The sequence below is a fragment of the Herpailurus yagouaroundi genome, unplaced genomic scaffold, assembly GCF_014898765.1.
Source record: "Herpailurus yagouaroundi ecotype Mexico unplaced genomic scaffold, PumYag 29, whole genome shotgun sequence".
Taxonomy (NCBI): domain Eukaryota; kingdom Metazoa; phylum Chordata; class Mammalia; order Carnivora; family Felidae; genus Herpailurus; species Herpailurus yagouaroundi.
In genome coordinates, this window is record NW_024412377.1 from 118,727,097 (window position 1) to 118,750,260 (window position 23,164).

The 23,164-nt window shown below is 46.5% G+C and overlaps 1 protein-coding gene and 1 long non-coding RNA gene across 7 annotated transcripts in view; one reads left to right on the forward strand and one right to left on the reverse strand.

Annotated features, from left to right (window-relative positions):
• The first annotated feature begins 4,613 nt into the window (after positions 1-4,613).
• Positions 4,614-5,150, forward strand: LOC121016300 (uncharacterized). Its single transcript, XR_005784213.1, has 2 exons — positions 4,614-4,740; positions 4,983-5,150. It is a non-coding gene; the product is annotated as an uncharacterized LOC121016300 (long non-coding RNA).
• Positions 4,978-23,164, reverse strand: part of SH3RF2 (SH3 domain containing ring finger 2) — a 126,966-nt gene continuing 108,779 nt past the window's right edge. For all 6 annotated transcript variants that reach the window (XM_040453718.1, XM_040453725.1, XM_040453708.1 and 3 more), the window contains 3 exons: positions 22,266-22,627; positions 19,397-19,702; positions 4,978-5,845 (listed from right to left, as the gene is read on the reverse strand). In XM_040453718.1, the coding sequence (XP_040309652.1) occupies positions 19,430-19,702; positions 22,266-22,627 (635 nt within the window). In that variant the 3' untranslated portion in view covers positions 4,978-5,845; positions 19,397-19,429. The remainder of the gene's footprint in view (positions 5,846-19,396; positions 19,703-22,265; positions 22,628-23,164) is intronic.

The window sequence follows — 23,164 nt, forward strand, 5'->3', positions numbered from 1 at the left end:
CCCCCCCCCAAAAAGATGTGTTTGATTTTACTCATATGTGATATTTGAGAAACTCAATAGATAGAAAAGGGAAGGAAAAATAAGGTAAAAACAGAGGGAGGCAAACCATAAGAGACTCTTAAATACAGAAGAATAAACTGAAGGTTGCTGGAGGGGAGGTGGATGAGGGGATGGGCTAAATGGGTGATGGGCATTAAGGAGGACACTTGTTGGGACAGGCACTGGGTGTTCTATGTAAGTGATGAACCACTAAATTCTCCTGAAATCATTATTAATATACCTATATGTTAACTCGCTTGGGTTAAAAAAAAAAAAAAAAGTTCTGTTCAAGTCCTAATTCCTGGGATCTGTGAATGAAACCTTATTTGGAAATAGGGTCTTGGAGATGTAATTAAGTTAAGTTGACGTCATTAGGGTGGGCCCTACTCCAGTATGACTGCTGTCCTCACAAGAAGAGGAGGAGACACGCAAACATAGATGCACAGAGGGAAGCTTCTGCAGAGCTGAAGGCGGCGGAAGAGATTGAAGAGATGCGGCCACAAGCCATGGAGCGCTGTGGGCGACTGGCAGCGAGAAGAAGCAAGACAGGATCCTCCCCTAGAGCTCCCTGCCCACACCTTGATTTTGGACTTCTAGCCTCCACAACCTGGACAGAGCAAGTTTCAGTTGTTCTGAGCTACCCTGTTTGTGGCCCTTTGTTACTGCGGTCCCGGGAAGCTGCCACACCAGCTGTCTGCCACATGAATGGCACACTCCTGCTTCTGTTAGGGCAGCAGCATGGAACAGGGCTGGGAAGTCCAGGTTCTGAAGTCCAGACTACCTCCTGCATTTGCTAATTGTGTCACGATGGGCACAATGTCCGTGCCTCAGTGGTAAAATGGTAATGCTGACCTCACAAGGCTGTGAGGATTCTAACAAGTCAAGACTCTTAGCGTGGTGCCTGGCAAGGCGCAAGGACTCCTTAAACATAAGCAGTTGCACCTGTTTAGATGCAACTTCAGATTCACAGCAAATTATGCTGGTTTTCCATTTACAGTTGAGATCTACAATTATCTTTTCAATTAAATTTTAGATTAAAATTGAATCCATTAAAATAATATTAAGTAAATAATAATCTGGATGGTTGGTGGATGTGGCAAACATTTTGAAGGTGGTAAGGCACATTTTATTGACTACTTGTGTATGTTCAGAGTCCTCTACACGTTTTAAGGCATTTAAACCATACGTCCCTCAAGAAGATGCTATTGTAGCTCCATTCTCCAGAAAAGGAAGCTGAGCCACAGAGAGGTTAAGTGACTTGCCCAAGGCCACATAGCTGCTAGGTGACTGGCAGTTTAGGTTCTTGAGGCTGTGCTCTTGACCTCTGCATTCTGACTCGAGCAGAGATGGTTTCTGGCCAAGAGGCCTTCCTGGGCCCACGTGGTTGTACAAACTGGAAGTTTGCTCTACAGAGATGAGCTGGCCTGGCGAGCACTGAGAGGTCGCGGGGGCCATCCCCACCCATCCTAAGCAGTGGCCGTCTGACAAAGTGATACCTTCCTCTCCTCTCAGCCCTCCCTTTTGGATGTCCAGAGCAGCTGCCAGGAACCAATGCCCTTTGGGAAAATTAAATGCTCAATGTTGACGTTTAATCTGTGATAAAATGCTCCCCCTCCAAGCCAGCTACTGAAAGAACCAGACCTGAGGGACGACTAAACCGGTTTTATTGTTCCATGCTAAAACACACATCGGGCTTCACAATGTTCCCGGCTTACAGCTGGGAACAATATGCATCTCTGACGACGGAGAGTTGGGGAATGTCCCCACTTTGGCATATGATGGGCCTCTCCCTGCGTAGAGAGCAGACGGCAGTGCAGGCCCTGGTTTCTGGTGTGGATCTCCTGTGTCAGTGGGAGGTGCAAACGGACCTGTCCAGCAAGGGGGCCCCTGTTGCCTTTGCTGCTTCTCCTCAGTCTGGCTGATAAAGAGTAAACTCAGCACTTCACTAGAGCCACAAACCCAAACAAAACTCTGAACTCTGAAAGTCATTGAATCTACCACCGAATCACAGAACAGAAAGCAGAATTAATATGTGGACAGTTCTTTGGAAACTGATGGTGGAGAGTCGTCCTGAAGCAAGGCAGCTTAGGGCCCTGTCTTCCGGTTTCCTCCGGAACATGTCATGTCCAAGAAAAAAGGACTTAACAAAAATATGTGCTTCCTTCCCAGGAGAAAAGTTAACCAACACCCAATATTTAAGTGAGAGACAATAACTTTGGTTTTAAACTTCCCATTTCCTCAGACTTGCAAAAAGCTACCAGTGGTATAAATCTGAGGTTTTCCCAACAGTGAAGGCATGTTCTAGGTATTTTTCATCTCACTAGAAAATTCCTTTTGGTTTTCCAAGATGCGGAACAGATCTCTGATGACTCCGCATGGGCAAACAACACCAGCACACAAGCAATAGACATTTCAAAGTAATCCATACGGATTATTATAAATTATAGAACTAGAAAACACATAAAACCCCACCAAACTTGTTGCTTTTACAGTGGAATATACTAAGGAAATAAGCTGCCAGCATTGGAGCTTTCTATTTTTTGGAACAAAGATATGAAACTTTGGAAGTTTAAGTGTCTACTGCTCCATAAAATAATTTTTTATAAGATTATGTATTTTATATATCTAAGATTTATTTACACAATAGCCCATAATAGCTAAGATATTACACCTTATTTTATAAACATCATTCACATACGTATTACCACATAAAGATTCTCTTTTGGTCCATTAAAAATACTAAAAAAACCCAAGAGACACAAGAGTCTATATCTTTTCTGCTTATATTTCCATGGAGGAGTGAATTTTTCTCCCATTTTTTCTTTCTGCTTTTTCCCCTAAACGATACCCTCTCCCCGGACTCATGTATAGTAATAAGAAACAAGAAATGCAGACTCTGTGGTTAGTAAACTATTTGAGGGTCAATTTCCGGGCTGACTTCATTCTGACCATCCTAATTCATCCTCACCTCCTCCCCCATCCCTTATGCTGCTTTTCAGCCCATGACTATTTGGAATCTATATGGTGGGATCGACAGTCTAGAGATGAAAACTTTAGGAAATGGGGGACAGGAGGGCAGCGATACTTTTCTTAAGCTTCTGGGTTTGGCTGGGAACAAATCAGATTTGTTGTTTGATGTTTTAAAAAAGTATTTGGTCGGGGCGCCTGGGTGGCTCAGTCGGTTAAGCGTCCGACTTCGGCTCAGGTCATGATCTCACAGTTCGTAAGTTCGAGCCCCGCGTCGGGCTCTGTGCTGACAGCTCAGAGCCTGGAGCCTTTTCCGATTCTGTGTCTCCCTCTCTCTCTCTGACCCTCCACCATTCATGCTCTGTCTCTCTCTGTCTCAAAAGTAAATAAACGTTAAAAAAAATAAAAAAAAAATAAAAATAAAAAAGTATTTGGTCTATTGGCTAAGCAGGTTCAGAGGAAGAGCTAAATTTTCATGAAACCCTCCACTTGATAAGTCACAGAAAGTTCCCAGAGACTTAAAAAAACAACCAGTGTAAAAACTAGGAGTGGTGATTTCCTGTCACTGTTAATGTGAGAGGAAGAAGAAAGAAAATGTGAGAAGAAAACAGGAATGAGAGGCTCCTGAACACAAGGCTTTAATGAGCTGATGTGGTCTAATGGTTTCTGGGGATTAGGAGTAATGCTGTGTGTTCACCTCCGCCCCCCCACCCCACTCCACCCCCCAGTTTATGCAGCTTGCTTTCGTATGGGCAGCTTGCCTATACTTCCCTTTTCATACATCATCTATGAAAGTAAAATTCCTTCCAACTCTGACATTGTATGACTTTCCTTGGAAAATGAAGTCACTGAAACCTATTTATACATGGGCTATAAGGCCTCATGGTAGTAACAAGTCAGTTCCAGAATATGAAGGCGGCATCTCTATACTCTTTCCTGCTGAGGCTAAAGAGGGGCCAACCAAACCGGAACTCATTCCAGAGGAAATGGAACTAACATTTAGTCATAGCAGTTAGGAGACAAGGGATGATGGACAATTGGCAACAGCATCACTGACCATGTGTGAGAGGCAATGTCATCACTGTACTATTCTCTCTGTGGTCTCTCCCTACTTCTTGCCTTCTGACTCACCACCTCTCAGATACTGCCAACACAGCAGGGCATGTTGTTGCTTATTACCACTTTCCACCAGGGCTGAGAGTAGGTTGTGGTAAAAAGTCCAAGTTATTCATTTAATTAGGAGATGGGTGCTAGGTTGAGTCCTCCATGTGGCACCTTCACATAGAAGAAACCATTTCTGTAACCACAAAATCTATCCCTTACTCTGCTCACGGTTTGGCTGATGCTTGCTCCTGCTTACCAGCAGGGCTGGATGAAAGACTCAGCTGTTTCAGTGCAACATAATAATTCTGAACTCTAAAACAACCAACATATCCAAATACTGCTGTGCTCTTGTCATTGTCTTTAAAAATCAGGGTAGAATGTGCTTTGAAGAAATTCTCACTGATGTCTTAAGATAGAGGAGAAGATGAAAATGCACAGCTCAGAGTCTCAGAGTATTTCCAAATTGCATTTATCTGTGCCATGTCTCTCTCCAGTTAACAGAGACAATTTAAAATTTGTATTTTAGGGTCAGGGTGCCTGGCTGGAGCAGTCAGTAGACAGACCATACCACTCTTGACCTCAGGGTTGTGAGTTCGAGCTCCACATTGGATGTAAAATTTGTATTTTAGAGTTATTTATTTATTTATTTATTTATTTATTTATTTATTTTAACGTTTATTTATTTTTGAGAGAGAGACAGAGCATGAACGGGGGAGGGTCAGAGAGAGGGAGACACAGAATCTGAAACAGGCTCCAGGCTCTGAGCTGTCAGCACAGAGCCCGATGCGGGGCTCGAACTCACGGACCGCGAGATCATGACCTGAGCCGAAGTCAGCCGCCCAACCGACTGAGCCACCCAGGCACCCCTAGAGTTTTTTTTTTAAACCAGGCATAGAAGATCTTCTAGTGACTTGCCCTTTAGGATGACTTACTCTGAACAGAAAAGAATGAATGGTTATAATTGATTTTTGTATCTTTAGACTTGAAATAGCCTCACTGTGAGCACTGTAATCTGTGGTATCTCTATTATTACATCATCATTTTCTTCTGAGATTCCTTATGTACCAGTTCCTTATTTCTTTGATCAGTATGTTGGAACAGAAATCCTCTGGACCAGAGAGTGTCAGGGGGAAAAGACAGCATGGAATTGGAATGGAAAAGAACAAAGATGTGGTGGATGGACATAGGAAGCTTGGTGGGAGTCAGGAGAGGGGGTGAAGGCTAGGGGTGTTGTGAAGAAGCATTGGCTTCTCTGGCTTGAATATCCAAGAGGAGAATGTGATACCATCCCCTACCTGCACTACTCCAAATGTGAGCTGCACAGACTGGCCAGTCACAGAGTTGGAAGGAATCTGAAGTCTAGTCTTCTCATTTGTCAGTGAGGTGCCAAGGTGTGAGAAACTGGCAAGACAAAGCCTGGCTTTGACAACAGAACAGACTACCAGGAGAGGTGGGAGTCTGCTGTAACCTGGAACAGAACATGGCTCATGTGCTGTTCCCCATCCTGGCTCACCATCCACGGATACTCTGGATGAAGACAGATTTGTTCTTTCTCCTATTGCCCTTCTGTCCCAGAGGCCAGCCTGTTGGTATTCCGGTACCATCCCCGATGTCCAAGGAATATCATGTGGTCCACAAACTCTCCACTGAGCAGTTTCCATCCCAGCAGATCATTTGTGCTCTTCAGCATCCCGGTTGTTGCTAGCTCCTCCTGGGAAGATGACCAAGACCGGGTCTGTGAAGGTGAAAAAGATTTCAGAATGTATTGTGTGTGAATGGACCCTGGAGAGAATGACAGTTCTTTAAAATTCTTAAGCCTTTTGGACAGAAATCTGTCTTGTCATTTCCCAGAAGAGGTGCTGTGTCTTCAGTTCATCGTATTGGGAGGTACATGGTGTCTATTTCCCCACTACTGGAGATGCTAACTGGGGTCTTTTGGTTACAGTGGTTCTCTACCAGGTTTCTCCACTATGAAGTTGCTCTTTTCCCCTCTGTGATTAGTAAGTATCATGTGAGGAAATACTCTGAGTTCTTCAAGCTTTCATCCACTGATTTTAATACCTGTTGATGTTTCTTACCTGAACCAATTATTAGTGTGGTGGTTGCCAAACGGTAATTTTTAAAAAAAATTCCATAATTCCTTCTACATTTAGTAGTTGGCACTCTACTGTAAGGAAGAGCTTTTCCTTATATTTACATAGCATGGACTCAGGCATTTCTATCTGATGCGGAGGATTATTTTGTTACTGACAAAAATGAATAATCTGAGTCTAATGATGGAGGAATATCAGACAAACCCCAACTCTGAGAGATTCTATAGAATAAAAGGCCTCTATTCTTAAAAATGCCAAGGGCATGAAAGGCAGTGAATTTTTCTTAAGTTCATTTATTTAGAGAGACAGAGAGCATGAGTGAGGGATGGACAGAGAGAGGGGGAGACAGAATCCCAAGCAGCTTCTGTGCTGCTAGCATGGAGCCTGAGGTGGGGCTTGATCCCACAAACTATGAGATAACGACCTGAGCTGAAATCAAGAGTCAAGACGCTCAGCTCACTGAACCACCCAGGAGCACCAGAAGGTGGTGAATCTTGAAGAACTGCTCCAGGTTAAAAGAAAGCGAAGAGAAATGTGGGGCACCTGGGCAACAACCCGGGCTGCCCCTGTGCAGGTGGTTTGAATGCTCATCCCAGGAACTGGCTCCTGGCCCTCCTGGCTGCAGATGAAGTTCCAGCTGATCCTGCTGAAGGGGGCAGGAGAAAGCCAAAAGGATGATGGGAAATTGGTCCAATAACATTTAGAAAGACTTGCCTTCTGAAAGACAGCCTCACCCTTTGTCTGTGAGTGAGTTCCTATGAAAATCCAGTAAAATAGGAAAGGAGCAGGAGAGAGACTTTTCCATCTCTTGGCCAATTTCTTTCATCTGGGGCCTGATTTCTTTCCTCTTTGAGGACTCGAGCTGATTTAACAGACCAGTTTTCTCTTTGGGGAAACTTTCATGATGATCCCAGCCTCATTCTTTGCAGGAGGGTGTGGGACTGATCTTGCGAGGGATTTATGGGAAACACTGATTTTGGGGAGTCTTCCCCAAACCCTCACTCTCCAAAGGTAGAGTTCTGATCCATCGCTACAGAGTCAGCACTGAAGAACCCTGAGCTTTCCAGCAGGCAGTCATGCTTGGGCTCAACACCGAGCTGCTCTGAGCTCTCAGGGCCTGCAAAAAGGAATGTGGCGCTTCCTCGTTTGCTGACGTGCTCCGTTCAGCACAACAGCAAGTAGGAGCTGTGGGAGTCTCCAGGTGTCTGTTTCCGTTCAGCAGGAGAAGTAGGCATGAACACAAAGTCTGCGATTACTAGGATGCTTTCTGCTCCCCACCCTACCAGTAAATTCCCCCGGATTTCGAATTAGGCTCTCTTCACTCTATACCACCAAACATAGGCAGTTTTATCCTGCTCTTCATGACTGTTAGCCCTTAAAAGAGAAGGCACCTGTGTTGGATATATCCTGCTTGTCTTCCCTCTGCCTAAATTGGTGCCAGCGCTAGTGCTGGGCACATGCCTTTGGAGATGCGTTAATATCACTTGGGTCTGGAAATGGACGCTCTCATCTGCAGATCGGCCCAGAGTCAGCAGCCGGAGTCTGTCCCTCGGAGACTGAAGGTAAGGTTATTTGAGATAACTGCATCTGGGTCTCAAGGGAGTAGTGGTGGTTTGTCTGCTCTTTTGAGTACATTTATTGTGACGTAGCATTTCCAAGAGGGAGTGCGGGGCCCTCCCGGGCTGAGAAAGGTAACTGCCAAGGGAAGGCTGACTGCCATGTAGATCTGACCTTCCAGGTTGTGCTAAATGATGTGGAAAGGACTTCAACTCTAAGATCCACTGACATTTTAACAGGCACCCGAAAATCCCATCAAGTGGTAGGAGGTGTGAATGTACCTATGGCTGGCGTTGTGTAGCACTGGGTGGGAGCTCTTATTAGTGCTGTGTCTACAGGCCTGGGGTTTCAGGATTAGGCAGGTAATAATTCTTTGTGGACTGACCACTCAGAAGACAAGTCTATTTGAAGTAGAAAACCCTGATGTCTTTAGGAAGGCTTTTGGGTTTCATCTTAAATGAGGTGGCAAGCTGTAAGCAGAAGAGACTGGAGTCAGGCTGCCTGGGTTTATTCCTGAACCCCACAGATTCCTAGCTGTGTGGCCCTGTGGAAGTTATTTATTGTCTCTAGGTCTTAGTTTCTTTATCTGTAAAATGGGGATAGTAATAGTGCTTACTTTGTACGGTCGTAGTGGGATGTTTAAATCGGTAAATGTAAGTAAAGCACATAGAACAGTGGCTGGCACGTAGCAGGTGTTCTGTGATTATTGGCACCAAAGTATTATATATTAAGGGCCCTCTTGAATGCTGTTGATTGTGATGCTGCTTCTTATCCCAAAGAACGGAAAACGCCACAGGTGGATACAGATCATTAAACTGGCTCCTTGCTCCGCTCATTGCTTGAGTTTCTTTTGCCTTAAAGACTTAAATCTCCATTCTCTAAGCCGGGTTGTTAGGGTTTTACACACTTTCTAAAAATAAGGATAATAATAGCTTAGTGTTTACTTTATCTGGTTGTTGGTGAGATGGCCTCCATCATATAGATGAGAAAATTAAGACTCTGAGAAGTGAAGCCACTTGCCCAAAGTCACACAGTCACACCTGAGATACGACTCAAGTGTTCCAGTTCTATAGCCTGGGCTTGTTTGTTTGTTTTTCACTGTGTGATCCTCCTTTTATTGAGGAGGAAATTCAGGTACAGAAGTTAAGGAACTTCACTCATTTAACATACCTAGATGGTAAGTGGTGGGGCTAAAGTTTAAACCCATACAGCCTGGATCCAGGATGTGATCTCATAGTCAGTGAACCATAGTGCGTTCTTAAGTGGGTCGTAAGGAGAGTCCTTTAATGCAAAGAATGTACAGTAAAACCCTGGATTGCGTGTAACTTGTTCCGCGAGTGTTCTGCAAGACAAGCAAACCTTTCTAATAAATTTTAATTTGATAAACGAGGTATGTCTTGTAATAGGAGTAGAACGTGATGCCAAACATCACATGATCACAACTGAACCAATGGTTCTTTTCTCTCTCTCTCTCTCTCTTTCTCTCTCTGCGGGGTTGTGGGTGATGGATTGTCTCCCATATTTGGAAGTATAGCCTGAGCTCTTAACTGCTCTGTCTGAGCAAGACTGGGGTTGGAATGGGGGAGGAGCAGAGGAAGGAGGTGGTGGCAATGGGGAGGGACACTCATAACAGAGCAATATTTTCAGAGTAAGTGGACGTGGAAATTCAGTCAGAATGTCCTAATGGTAACAAAGCAGATGACAGGCCTGGACTACACAATTCCAAACAGCCATTCTGACTGCTTCTAAAAAAAATGACAGATTGCTTTTGCTTGCTGTGTGGTCATTGCTTAAAGAGCTGCGAGTGCGAGGCCCCTTGGAAGGTGTTCTAATCCTGTAGTCCCGGAATGTAGCGTATAGGCCCAGCACCCTGTCTTCGAGATGGGGCACAGGGCTTGAGAGAGGCCAGGCACTTGCCTCTACGCTTGTGGCATCTCACTGAGTTCAACCTTCCTGTGAGGGTCCTTCTTGGCAGGAACAAAGAGGAAGTATCTATTCTTCCATTGTTGGTTCGACGCACATTTGTTGCCACACTGTGTGTCTGGATCCTTCTTAGCCTTCAGTCTCAGCTCCCATGTCACCTCCTTGGAGAAATCTTTCCTGGCCACTCTACCTAATGTAGCTTGTCCCTCTCAGCTGTTCTTTGGCAGATCATTTTGTGTCCTTCATAACATCTGTGCTATGGAAGCAGTCCTGTGTATTTAGTTGTTTATCATTCACTCCCCTTCGCGAAGGCAGGGACTTTCCTTGCACCATTCACTGCCATATCCCAACTGTATGGAACAAAACTGCACATGGTAGGTGCCCATTCAATATTTGTTGGATGGAAATAAATGAATGAGGGGACAGTGATTTCTACTCAGGAGGAAAACATTCTGTGCCTTTAAATGGAGATGGGGCGAGGGCAGGATGCTGGCCTGCAGCCCCTTGGTCATAATGGTGTGTCCAGCAGGAGATTAACTAATCAGCACATACATTTTCTGAATTACAAAGTGTGCCAGGGACATTTCATGTCTGCTAATTGGCACCAAGGAGGAGGGGTTTTTATCGAAATCACAGCCAGCTGGAAGCATGTCCGTGTCAGACCTACTTGCAAATCAGAATGGACATTTCATAAGCCCTGGCCACCTCGTGAACCTGCAGGTCCCCACAGATGCTTCCACCGGCTATGCTTGGGGTCACAGAGGACCCTACACCTTACACCGTCTCCAGGTGAGGAGGTGAGGTCATGGGGGGCAATCAGAAGAAAAAAGACTGATGAGGGTTATGGCATAAGGTGCATTTAAAGTAACTGTCATATTGCCTCAACCTGGGCCATTTACCAGCTTACCTAAAAAGTAAAGAGAACAAAAATCTGGGCTTTCTAGTTTTATGAAACCAGCCCTGTGGCTTCCTTACTGTGACCTTAGCCAAGTGATTTACCCTCTGAGCCTCAGCTGTTTGATTGAGTGAACAGAAGATACTAACACTTAGCTCCTGAACTGTTGTGAGGGCTACATGAGCCACACACATGTCAATATTAATGACAGCTAACACCACAAGCACTATGTGTCGGGCCCTGTGCTCGTGACTTGTGTCCATTCTCCTGTTTGCTCCTCGCCGCACTGCTCAGGGAACGCACCCTTGCTGCTTGCCCTTTACGAGCAAGGGGACTAAAGGCTGGCGAGATTCAGTGACTTGCCCACAGTGACACAGGGAGGAAACACAGAGCCTAGATTTGAATCCGGGGCACCTAACTTGCTGGGCTCTTAACTGCCCTTGTAAGTCACCCTCTGAGGGGTTAGCTCAGTACCTGGCATTCAGTACACATGTAATGAATGGCAGCTCATGAGATTCTGTTCTTAGACTTAGCATTTCTCCTGCTCCCCTGCTTCCAAGCCTGCAAACTCCTCCAGCAACCACCACTTATAGGGTTCCTTGTGCACGCCAGCGTCTGGCCTCCCTGGCTCAGTCGACATTGCCAGTAACCCACTGAAGTGCTGACGGTTGTTTCCATTCTTCAGGGGTTAGTTAGATTGGTCCCAGATCAGAGAGCCAAGGAGACCGGGACTTGAACACAGGGACTCGGGATTCCAGAGCCCAGATGTTTTCTCTGCACATGACACTCCTCGGTGCTAGCATCTCTCAGAATGTGTTTCTCCTCACTGAAGCTCCCCGATGTCCGAAACCTGCCCTGGTTGCCCCCCTCCCACTTCTGTCTGTACTTTCAAGCCTCGTTTTTTTCCTGTACTCTCTGATGTGGGGTTGTGCCTCCATATCCATTTCTCGGTACTCCCCACCGCTTATTAAACACTTCAGTGTACCCCATACCATGATCAGTGCATGATTTCGTTTAATCCTGCTGAGAACCCCATGATGTGGAGGTTCTGATCCCCATTTCACAGGCGAGCAAACAGGTTTGGGGAGATGTCATAACTGTCCAACTTTGTTTAGTCATTTGCCAAAGGAAACATAACTGGAAAGGGACAAAGCTGGGATGAAACCCCTTAGGATTTGATTCCAGAACCCATCACCTGAGCTATTATATTATATGATTTTCCATATCTCATAAAAGTTCTAGTGGATTGGGAACATAGCTGGTATAGCTACTCCCAAATCCTGGTTGACCAAAGCTTTAAAATCTAGTCCTTTGTTTGAAGTCTCCATGATAAAGAAACCTAGGTTCTCAAAATTGCCAACATGTAAAAACAGCGTACGCTTAAAAAAAGAACTCGGCTTATAAATAGAATGTGCAGAATGGGCTATTTGGAAATGTGGTTCTGATATCTGAAACTCCCTTCCAACCTCTGACTGACTGCTCTGTTCCTCGTCATGGAAGCTGGTGCTTCTCTCTCTCGAGCTGTGCCTGACATGTCCTCTTCATGCAGTGAAATTTTTTCCATTTTCTTGACAGAGATGCAAAATATCTCCCCAAGAAACTGGGAGTAGGGAAGGGGCAGGAATCAGGGGCAGGTACAACCCTCTGAAGACCATATTTGAATTTCTCTTTGGCCCCCCCCCCACGTATTTTTGCTGCCTCCTTATTTTTAGATGCAGTCTGCCGAATGCCACTAGCTGTCACGATCCTCTTGGGTGGTCCAGGGAGTCGCTGTTTTCATGGCGGTGCCATCAGGACGGCTCTGACCTCCAGGGCATGTGTGACCTACAGCAATTGAACTCTGACATCACAAATGTCCTTCATCAAGCCGGTTGGTCAAGCTACCATTGATTCTAATAGCATTAACGGAGGACACACAAAATGGCTTTTGCAAATGCCCTTTGCCTTTCTCCCTGGGTCTTGGCTAGCATCCTTTTAGTTCTTACTGGGCTGTAGTTCTTGTCCATCCAGCAGCGACCCTATTTGCATAATTAGCTTGCCTCTGTGGGTGTGTATTTACCCCTGAAAGCGATCGCCTTTGAACTTTGGATGAATACCAGCATGGAGCGCTGGAAGATGTTCTTGCTTTGGAGCCCTCTTGTTCCCACAGAGCAGGTGGAAGTGGAAGATCATTTTGGAGGTCATGCCCCCATCTTCAGGGTCTCTGCCTGTGCCATTTAGAGTGAGGGCAGGCAAAACCAGAAATAAACTCATGAAGAGGGAGGGGTCTAGGGGATGCAAAATGATTATCGTGTTTTGACGTCAACGATGCAGAACCACATTGTAAGCTTCGGTTCTTTTTAAAGTTGTTTGGCTGTATCTGGCTGCCCTTGTAGCAGGGGTATGTTTGCTTCTTGGATATTCTGTTCAGAACACCCTCAGTTACCTTCCTTCCCACCCCTGCTTCTTGATGGCAAGACCCTTACAGTTTTTCTCTTGGAGGGCCTGACCCTCTGAGTTAAGCTATCCCCTGACCCTGACCCCGACCCTATCCTCATCCCCATTTTTCGGAAGCACATGCTCATTTGTCCATCCTCTCCAGTCTCATCCATGTTGTGTGCTACTGGTTGCCACTGAATAAGAGGGATGAGGTGATTTCAGATTAAGGTTTGGGATTAGAGTGCTGGGTTCCAGTCCTTTTTGCCTTAGACGGGTCATTTGACCTCTGAGCCTTAATGGTAATCTCTAAAATGGGATGATGCAACACCTCCCCTCATAGGGTTGGATGGAATTACATGGTATAAAGCATGTAAAGTTCTTGATACATAGTAGGTGCTCAGTAAATGGTGACAATTATTGCTGAATGGAAAGTCAAAGACACTTTTTTTTTTTTTTTTTTTGGTCTCCCTCCTACCCTAAACTAATTATGCAACCTTGCAGCATTGAAACATTCTGAGTCTCAGTTTCTTGATCTGTAGTCAGGGGACAAAAATAGCTTTTCCCTGTAGACTTCACAAAGTGGTTGTGAGGGTTTTTCAGCAGGAGCAGCAGCAGCAGCAGGAGCAGCCAGATCTGTTTTAGTATCAGACTCTGAGGACCTGCTTCTGGTTTCTGCAGGTGGCTCCCCAGAGGTGCCAGGCAGGGCCCGGAGGAGAGCTGCCTGGAAAGTCCTGTACTCAAACCATTTGGCCACAGCCACAACCCATATTTTCTCTATTCGGGTGCAGCAAGGTCTCTCTGTAAACAGCTGTACTGGGAACAGTTCTTATAAAAATCCCTCTAAACTAGAACTTCTTAAAACCTGACATGCTGTACATCAAAATCTCAATTCCCAGCCATGACCCAAAGCCTTAGAATCCTAGTGACAGAAGCCAGATGGGAGTTCAAATATTCAGCAGGGTATCTGTGGCCTCAGGTTGTAATAACTGCTATGACTAGTGTTTACCGAGCAGATCTATGAGCGGCACTGAAAATTCCATATGGTACACGTGTGGAAAGCTCCCAAAGGAATGATGAGCTCCGAGTTCAGGATAGTGGTTGTGATAGAAGTGGGGAGGAGGGGAAGAAGGAGTGAGGTTAGATGAAGCACACAGCAGGCTTCAATGGGATTGCTAATGATTTTTTTTTTTTTTTTACAAAAGTTGATGGTAGGTATATGGTTATCTGTTTTATGATCAGTCATATATATGTACATGTGTGTGTGTGTATGAGAGAGAGACACACACGCATACCATTTAATTTAATAAGGGGAGAAGGCAGAAAGGAGTCCTCAAACCCAGTAAAATTAATAAGAAACAGCACTCTGTGAGGCCCACATATATTTTCTCTCTCTTTTGAACCCCTGAATCCCCACTGTGTTTCACACAGCCTGACTCAGAGTGAGTGGTGGATGATTGTTACTGAATGAGGGTACAGGTGAATCTGCAGTGCTCCCCCTCCCGCGCCCCCCCCCCCCCTTGTCACCTTTGGTCCCACCTCTGCTGCGTTTTATTTGTCAAAGTGGAGGTCAGTAAACAGAAGGGCTTCCTGAGAACATTTTGTTTCTGCTCTGGTCTAGGACACAATACTATGGCCTGGCAAACAGATGGCTTGGTCATTTAACATTGTTCTATTTCAAGCAGAATGTCCTTGTAAGATTTATTCTCGGGGACACCAACCCGCTGGAAAGGATCTTTGGAGTTAACTCCTCTGATTTGGTCTTGCCTGCCAGATGCATTCCCCCAGTGACTGTCATTCATGGTCACCTGAGAGGTCGCTGGAAGTGCTAACACCCCCTTCTCTTCGCCAAACGCACAACTGGGGTCTTGACTGTCAAGACAAAACAAGAGAAGCACCCGTGGCAGCAGCTGCCAGCTCTGGGATAGCCTAGCTTGCTCAGCACTTGCTCCCAGTGGGGAGACTTGATAGGACGCCGCTCCCCTGCCTGCCACAGCTGTTTACTTCCTGGAAAGGGAGTCCAGGGGCTGTGAGGCTGGTCTGTATGGGCAGAGGCGAGCGAGCGGATGAGGATCATGTCTGCTCATTGTACTGAAACAAATGACCTCCCTGACTGCCCGGTTGATGCCAGAGGAGCTGGGAAGCTAACGAGCATTGCTTGTACCTATGAAGATGTTTGGCGAGAAAAGTAGAGCGGTGAGCAAGGAACTGCCCGCCCTCTAAGTCTGTGCCTTTCCTAAGCCGACAGCCTTGATGGAAGTGATTGTCAGGGAGCTGGACAGTGGCTAGGATTTGGGGGGGAAAGAGTGCTCCCAACATCTGAGGGACCTCTCTGGGCCATGTTCTTTCTGTATAACAGGGTAACAGTGGAGATACATAACAACCAGTATGGTGTAGTCACTAGCCAATGAGAATGAAAAAGGCCTTTATTGCTGAGGTCTTAGCTGCACCTGGCCTGAGCCCTTTAGCAGTTGGACGATGGGGAAAATGGCGAGAAAGGGCAGGAGTGGGGAGAGGCCTTGGGGAGCTCAGGGCCCCTGTTCACCTGTCACTATAGGCAGAGTTCAATATATTAGCCACCAGTGAGGCCACATTCCCATCTGACTATATGGTATGAGGAAGGTGGATTTGATTCTTGTACATCAGAATCACCTGGGGAGTACGTTGAAAACACAGGTGTCTAGTCCCTGCCTCAAAATTGTTGAGCCCTGTCAGGCCATGAGACCTGAGTGCCCGAGTCAGCTGATCTCTAAGGGTCCAGCTCTAATGATCAGTGCATCACTGAAGATTCTGAAGTGAAGTCCAGCTCACTCTAGGACTCTAGGAGAACACACCTCGTTCCAAGTGTAGGTCATGTGAGTGAGTGAAGCAGGCTGTTGGGGCTGGGACAAATTGAAGAGTCCATGTCTATCTAACAACAGCTCGACCCTGACCCAGCACCCCTGGATTGCTGCTGCTCTGGAACGCTGGCCTGACACGGACAGACCATGTACTGAGTCAGTCCTGAAGCTCACCAACCCACAGGTGGGGCACTGTTTTAAACTCTTCCTGCTCCAAAAGCCCTGTCTGTGGAGGGTGGAGGGTAGAGGAGGTGTCACTGGTCCCACATGAGAAAGGAAAGGAGACAAGGTCTAAGTGAGGGTCCTGATGCTGTTTAAGGAGACCATTTCCTCAAGTGTGGCCCTGAGAGTCTGTCCTCAGCTGCTTGTGCCCCTCCATCACCTCTCAGATGTCCCCCGACCCCGTCCTCCCCAGTCAGAGCCTACCCTCAGCAGCTTTCCTAGCACTGAGATGCGAGCTTCTTATGAGGTGAAAGGGCACTTTCCTAGCCCCTCTGAGCCTTAGCTGAGGGGTGGAGCTCACACAGGATGGGATGCTTGATGTGAAGTGCTTGTTTCTACCTAGGATCCCTGGAATGTTCCACAAAGAAATGGATTCCTCTAAGAGAACTTGGCTTGATTAATACATTTAAATCCAGATGTCAAATGCTTCTATCTCTGCTTGGGATGCCATTCTCCCCACGCTTTTTTCTGACTCCTATATGTCCTTCAGGACTTAGTCTAGTCTATGTTCTGACCTCCATGATGGGGCTACACTGGTTTCCTCCTAGCACCTTCACCCTGGCCATGCCCTTGCTTTAGATTTTCTCACCTCGAATTTCAGGGGCCCGCTCCCTTAAAAACATCCAAGTTTGACATGTGTGGGGTGTGCACGATGTCACTTTATAATATTATGTCAGTTAATCCTTACAATAGCCCAATGAGTTTGGCATTATTATCATTCATAGGTAGGAAAACACAGCTCAGAGAGATTAAGTAACTTGCCCAACATTACATGGCTAGTGAGTGGTAATTGGGAATTGGATCTGAAATTATTCTTTGTGTAGCAGAGCCTACCTTTGTAACCACTGTACTATGTCATGTCCCTGCAGCCTGAAGTCAGTGGCCTGAGGCCAAGGATGGTCTCTTAGTTCATAAATCATAGTCCCACGTTGGGCTTTGAAATCATAGACCTTGAACTCAAGGGTGTGGGCAGCTGTCAAAATCACTCTGCTACAATCTGTGGTTACCCTTTAAGCCTTGGTTAAGCCTGGCTCTGCACTGGGACACTTACAGTTGCCTTATAAGGTTACAGCAGACATTATAGGAGAGGATGTATTTGTTGTTCTCACTGCAGTGCCCTGCTCACAGGAAATGTCTGAAACACATTGGTGGAATAAATGAATGGAGGTCCCAGTGGGTTCACCTTTTACTTGGAAATGACACTCTCCTGCTCCTTTCAAATCCTCATATAACCCTACAGACATGGGGTTTAGTTTGGGAGGGAGGAAGTGGGATGTTGGGTATTGGTGAAGAGCCTGGATGGAATGGGGGTATCAAACTTTTGGAGTTGTTCACATTTCTCAGAAAGGCAACCCTCTACAGAGAGTGCACAATTGGAAGAATATTCTTTTTCATTTGGAAGTCAAGGATCGTGTCTCCACTACTCCTATACAACCCACTTGTCAGCCACAACAGTTAAAAATTAACTGGATCCATTGTTACTGAGGCACAGAATAAATACTTTATTGGCTGGTCATCTCATATACCTGCCACCCTGGTAGTAGAGCAGCTTGCTAAACTCATCGCTAAACTCATTGAGGGTGTTCTTTTGAATAGAGAAGCAGCTTAGGTACTTAAATTTTGACAAATCACAGGATGCCTCCCTGTCCTTGTGACCTTCTCCCAATTCTCCATGTGGATTATTTTTCAGCTCAGTGAGGTAAGGAGTCGTTCGTGTTGCTTCTGCAAAGTAGGCAAGGGTCACATCTCACAGAAACACTAGAATGTGTCACCAGGTTGGCTCTACCAACTCCATAGGTGTGACATACGTGCAGTGTCCTTGGCAGGATTATGGTTTTGTTTTTGCTTTATTAATATCTGCAAAAGTATGTGGACAATTCAGTTGGCTGTGTGTGTGTGTGTGTGTGTGTGGGGGGGGGTTATGTAAAAGATAAATGTTTTTAATCCCAGGATTTCAAGAACTATCCAGGGAAAAGGTCTAATTAGACCAGCCTTGTTTTTTTTAATGACACCCAGCCTTAGTGGCAAATGGCATTTATGTACTAAGGTGCCCACATTGATGGGCAAGCAATAAATGTTAAATCACAACAGTTAAGTCTAATGAGAATTAATGGGTTGTCTTACAACCTTGCCTCAGCTCTCTGGGGTGCCCCCTCAGCCCCGTTTGTAAGGCTTTCGCTTCAGTCCCGTCTCAACGCGGTCATCTGCTTTTGCAGACTCCACCCTTCTGTTCCCAGTTGTCATGAGTGTCAAAGCCGCTCTTCCCCGTTTCCCTTCTTCCCTGACAGATCCACCCAATCTATCTTCCTCTGTTCTATTCGCCACCCCCACCTTTTCTCTGACTGCTTTTGTTTGTGTCTCACCCTTTCCTCCTCTGTTCCCCCTTTCCTCTCCCACCTTCCCTGCTGGGTCCCTTTGACAGCAGCTGTTCTCTGGGGAATGTCTCCACTCCAGCTTTGGACTGCCATCTCCTCACTGACCCTGCAGCCTTATCCCACAACCCAGTGAAACAGCTAGTCTGCCCTAAACGGGAACGAATCAGAGAAGGTAAAGAATGTTGTCATGCAAATGGAATATATATCTAAACTCAAGCCCCTTACGGAGTTCTTTTTAAGCATGCCGTGTTTTCTTGGGGAAGTCAGGCCGGAGCCAGGAAGAATGAACTATCCATAATTCCACACAGGACCCTACCCCCAGCTCTGTGCTTCCTGCTTTATGTGTCGTGTAGGATTATATGTAGGGAAACAGATCGAGAGGCTTAAATTGTGATCGATCATCACTTTCTCTCTGACCTTCTTGTTTGGACCAAATCCACTAAGCTGACTCCCTTTGGTTTTAGAGGGTTCTCAGAAGATCAGAGTATCCACCATACATCCTTCCCCCCGATTTTCCCTTGGCAGCCAGGATGATGACTCTGTGGAGGGAACAACGTATGGCAGCCACTAGCGGTCAGCGTACAGGCCCCAAGGATGGCAGAAGCTGTCCTAATGCTCGTTGAGAACATGGTGATGAGGTCAAAGAAGCAATGCCAACATTCCCACCATTGTGAAGCCCCTGGCTGAAGCCCCTTTGAGAGCGCCGTAGAAATGCTACAGGGAACCCAAGGGATGAGGGAACAGGGTGGGCAAGACTGTCTCCCACTCCTTGGTCTGAGTAGGGGCCTTGCTGCATCAAAGCATCACGTGTAGAAGGCCATGCACTCTATCTTCCCACCCAGGGCAGGAACCCTGCTCCCGGCCTTTCCTCTCCCACCTGCTGGCGGAACAAGGGCCCGAGCTCGAGAACCCAAAGAATGGCAGGATGTCACCAGTGGAGGCAGACTGTATTTAAATGCAATTCACCTCTCTGGGGTCTGGGAAAAGCCACCCGTAGATTCATTTGCTGGGAAACACGGTCTGTGTGGCCGAAGCAGTGGACACTGGGGTGGTGGTCTTGCCCAAAGTCGACTTCCTCCGGAGGTCTGTCTGCTGTCCCGAATGGCAGCCGCTTCGGTGGGCGAATAGGACGGTCATCTCTGGGCCTGAGGGGGCGGCTTCGGGCTGGGACCCCTTGGGGATGGCAGGCTGTTCAGGCTTTCCTGACGGGTGGGAGGTGTACTGTTTGGCCGGAGGAGGGCTGTAATTCTGAAATCGCACAGTTTTGACTTGCTGCAAGAGAAAGGAGAGCACAGGGGCCCAGGTGAGGCAGGAGCTGGGAGGTTTTCCCAGGGACTTGAGTCCTGCTGCTTCTCCACACATGTCCCTACTTAAAACACCTCATTTCTGTGTTCCCTCGCAAACGCCTGTGTCTACTCTGAGGGTCTCGGATGCACTGCGCTGTTAGGTGCTGCGGACCCAAGAGGGAACAAGACTGCCCTGACAGGCAGTGGTAACACATGCAGAAGCCTCTAGGGGTGCGCAGGGGCCTATCTAGCAGCAGTGGGGCGTCTGGGGAAGGCCTCCGAGAGCCACAGCTATTTAAATTGAGAACTGAAGAACGATTAGAAATTACCTAGGAGAAATGGGAGAGGCAGTCACTTGAGAAAAGGGCTGAGGCAAGAGGTTATGGCTCCTTCCAGAAAGTACAAGAGGTTCACCTTCTCTCTCTCCACACCACCTGCCCTTCAGGCCTATCTTCGGGCCCACCTCTTCCTTGAGGCCCCCCCACCTGCTGACTCCCAATTCAAAAGTCTCATGATGGCCTTATATCCTCAGAGCAGAGGTTGCAAAGTGGACTCCTGCTGTTTGAATTTAGTCTGCAGCATGTTTGAGAGTCTGATTTAGTTGCCAACACATAAAATTGGGAGATTGCATATAAAAATTAGAATTTCATATGTCTCTTAAAAAATCAAAGCTGGTACATTGAGGCCTGTGCCCCATTCTGGCAATAGCTGTCTGGAGCTGATGAGCAGGACTCCTTCATATGGGAGGCATGGTCTCCTGTCGCCCAAGCCCCTTCTCTCCCTCCCTTTTATTTTATTTTTTTAATTTTTAAAGATTTTTTCCTCCCTCTTTCTTTCACCTCTCCTTGTCTCTTATATAGCTACCTTGTACCAACAGATACTTTTTTAGCGCAGCCCTGATTTAGGGCTTAATAGTGTTCTGTGCTACTGCTTAGAAATTTCTTTCTTTCTTTCTTTCTTTCTTTCTTTCTTTCTTTCTTTCTTTCTTTCTCTTCCTTCCTTCCTTCCTTCCTTCCTTCCTTCCTTCTCTTCTTTTTCTTTCTTCCTTCCTTCTTTTCTTTCTTTCTTTCTTTCTTTCTTTCTTTCTCTCTCTTTCTCTTCTTTCTTTTTCTTTCTTTTCTTTCTTTCTTTCTCTTTCTTTCTTCCTTCCTTCCTCTCTCTCTCTCCCTTTCTTTCTTTCTTTCTCTTTCTTTCTTTCTCTATGACATTGGATCCTAGTATCCCCCACTGAAAATCCAAGTTTCTTCATACTTTTGACCCTCACCACATCTCACAGAGGTCTGGGCACTTCTTAAATGCTGACAATGTGAGGGCTGTGTCTAACAGCTTGGGGTAAAAGGCAACTGGGGCCTAGAAAACTCTGAATTATTTGAATGCTAAAATCCAGAAAAAGAACTCCCAACATTGATATCAGTCAACACTTTTTTTCCAAATGCTTTTCCTTACAAGCTTACAGCTTAGTGTTAAGAGCATGAGTTTTTGTATCAGATCTGGATTCTACTCCAGACACTCACATGTGTCAGCTGTCTTTTGGTAAAGCACTTTAACTCCTCAAGCCTCCTTTCCTCATTTTAAAACGAGGATGACAATAATAATATCTACTAGAGGGGGTTGTTGAAAATAATAATAACCACTTCAGAGGATTATTGTCAGGATTAAATGAGATAAGGCATGCACAGTAGTCAGCACGGTGCCTGCCAAGTTGTTAGCATTCAGTAAATGCTTAGCAAAGAGGAGGAGACCACATCATCTTTGCTTTTGGCCTGGAATGCGTCATGGTGGGGCTGGTGGTGGAGGTGATGGTCAGTAAACTAAAAGGTAACAGTCACCTAATTTCCTTAATGTCACCTCCTCTATCTCGCTGTTCCTCCTGCCTTAAAAGGATATTATTGAGAACATAAAACTTTTATAAAAACCCATGGCTTCTAGTGGGAAAAGCCCTGCACTAGAAGTTAAAAGATCTGAACTCTGCCACAGAGGTTACAGTAAAAGTTAGTTGTTGGAATCATTATAATTTGGTGTGACTTTGATAAATCCCTTAAATTTCTCCTGTGTCTCAGTGGCCTCTTCTATATCATGAACGCTTATGATCAAGCCCCGTTTAAGTACTTTACACGTCTCATCTCGTTTCATCTCTGCATCAGTCCTAGGAGGCTGTTCCCGTTCGTACTGCTATTTTACAGATTAAGCAAAAAGAGTCTAAGAAAGGTGAAGTGTTTTGGTTAAGACACCAGACAGCAAGCAGCTGATCTGGAATTCAAATCAAGAGAAGGCTGATGACAAAGCCACGTTTTTTCCAACTTAACCTCTGGGCCTCGAAAGACACACGTACGAAACGTTCAGGAGGCATGAAGGAGAATACAGTAACACATCTGCAGAGGGTGTCAGTGGCCTGAGGGGTGTGTGGGGGGACACTGTGTGTGAGGATTCTTTTGAGGCAATTTTGATACCTCGTCCAGGTAAAACAAACCTCGGGAGCTGGGACGCTGTGCCAAGTTAGGGATATAAAGACTCCATACGCCCCACCCCTCATGTCACCTCACTCCTACCTTTTCGCTGCCATTTCTGGAGTTTTCTGGTTTCACTAGGATGGATGGTGGGGCGGATGCAGGTGGTTTAGGTAGAGGCTCGCTCTTGACAGGGATTTCCTTGCCTTCCATGATGAGGGAACTGGCGGCTGAGCGGGTCCTGGTGTCGCCGCCTCTGCTGACACAAGTGAGGGCAGGCTCCCCGGTGGGAGCGGGCTGCGGTCCCAGTTCCGCTGCCACCACCGTGGAGGGGGCAGGGGGGACCCCCTGCGGCTGGTAGAACGGGAACTGCTGAGGCCGTACCACCATGGTGGGGCTGCGTCTGAGGGAGCCCACCACCAGGGCGGGGATCCCTGACTGGACGGGCCTCTGCAGGGATCCATCTGAGGAATTACAGGACACAGATATCAGCACCGGGGGGCTGCTGACAGTGGCTTCGCTTGGGCTTGTGTGGGCCGTGTGTCCTGATAGCCCAGAATAGTTAAGTACTTTCCCCATTTGAGTGTGCTCACATTCTCGCAGGGTCTTTCAAAGGTGACCTTATTCTTTTTTTAGTGCTGTTTGCTGATGCTGGCAGGAAATAACTGGCTAGCTGAATGTTTGGCGGGGGGCGGGGGGGGGGTAGTGTCAGAAGGTGTATTACTTCCATTTGCCTCCTCTCTCTCTCTCTCTCTCTCTCTCTCTCTCTCTCACACACACACACACACACACACACACACCTACTCTCTCACTTCGGGGCCTATAAGTTGTAAAGTGAAGAACACAAACCTGAGGAGACAGCTTCACAGTGAGAAGCAAACAGAGGCGTGCAAACCAAAGAGGAAACAAAACAAAAGAAAGAGATGGAAGGAATCGAAAACACAAGAGTCAGCCAACTGGGAGGGATGAGAGGGTGGGAAAGAGGGAAGCAGAGAGGGCAG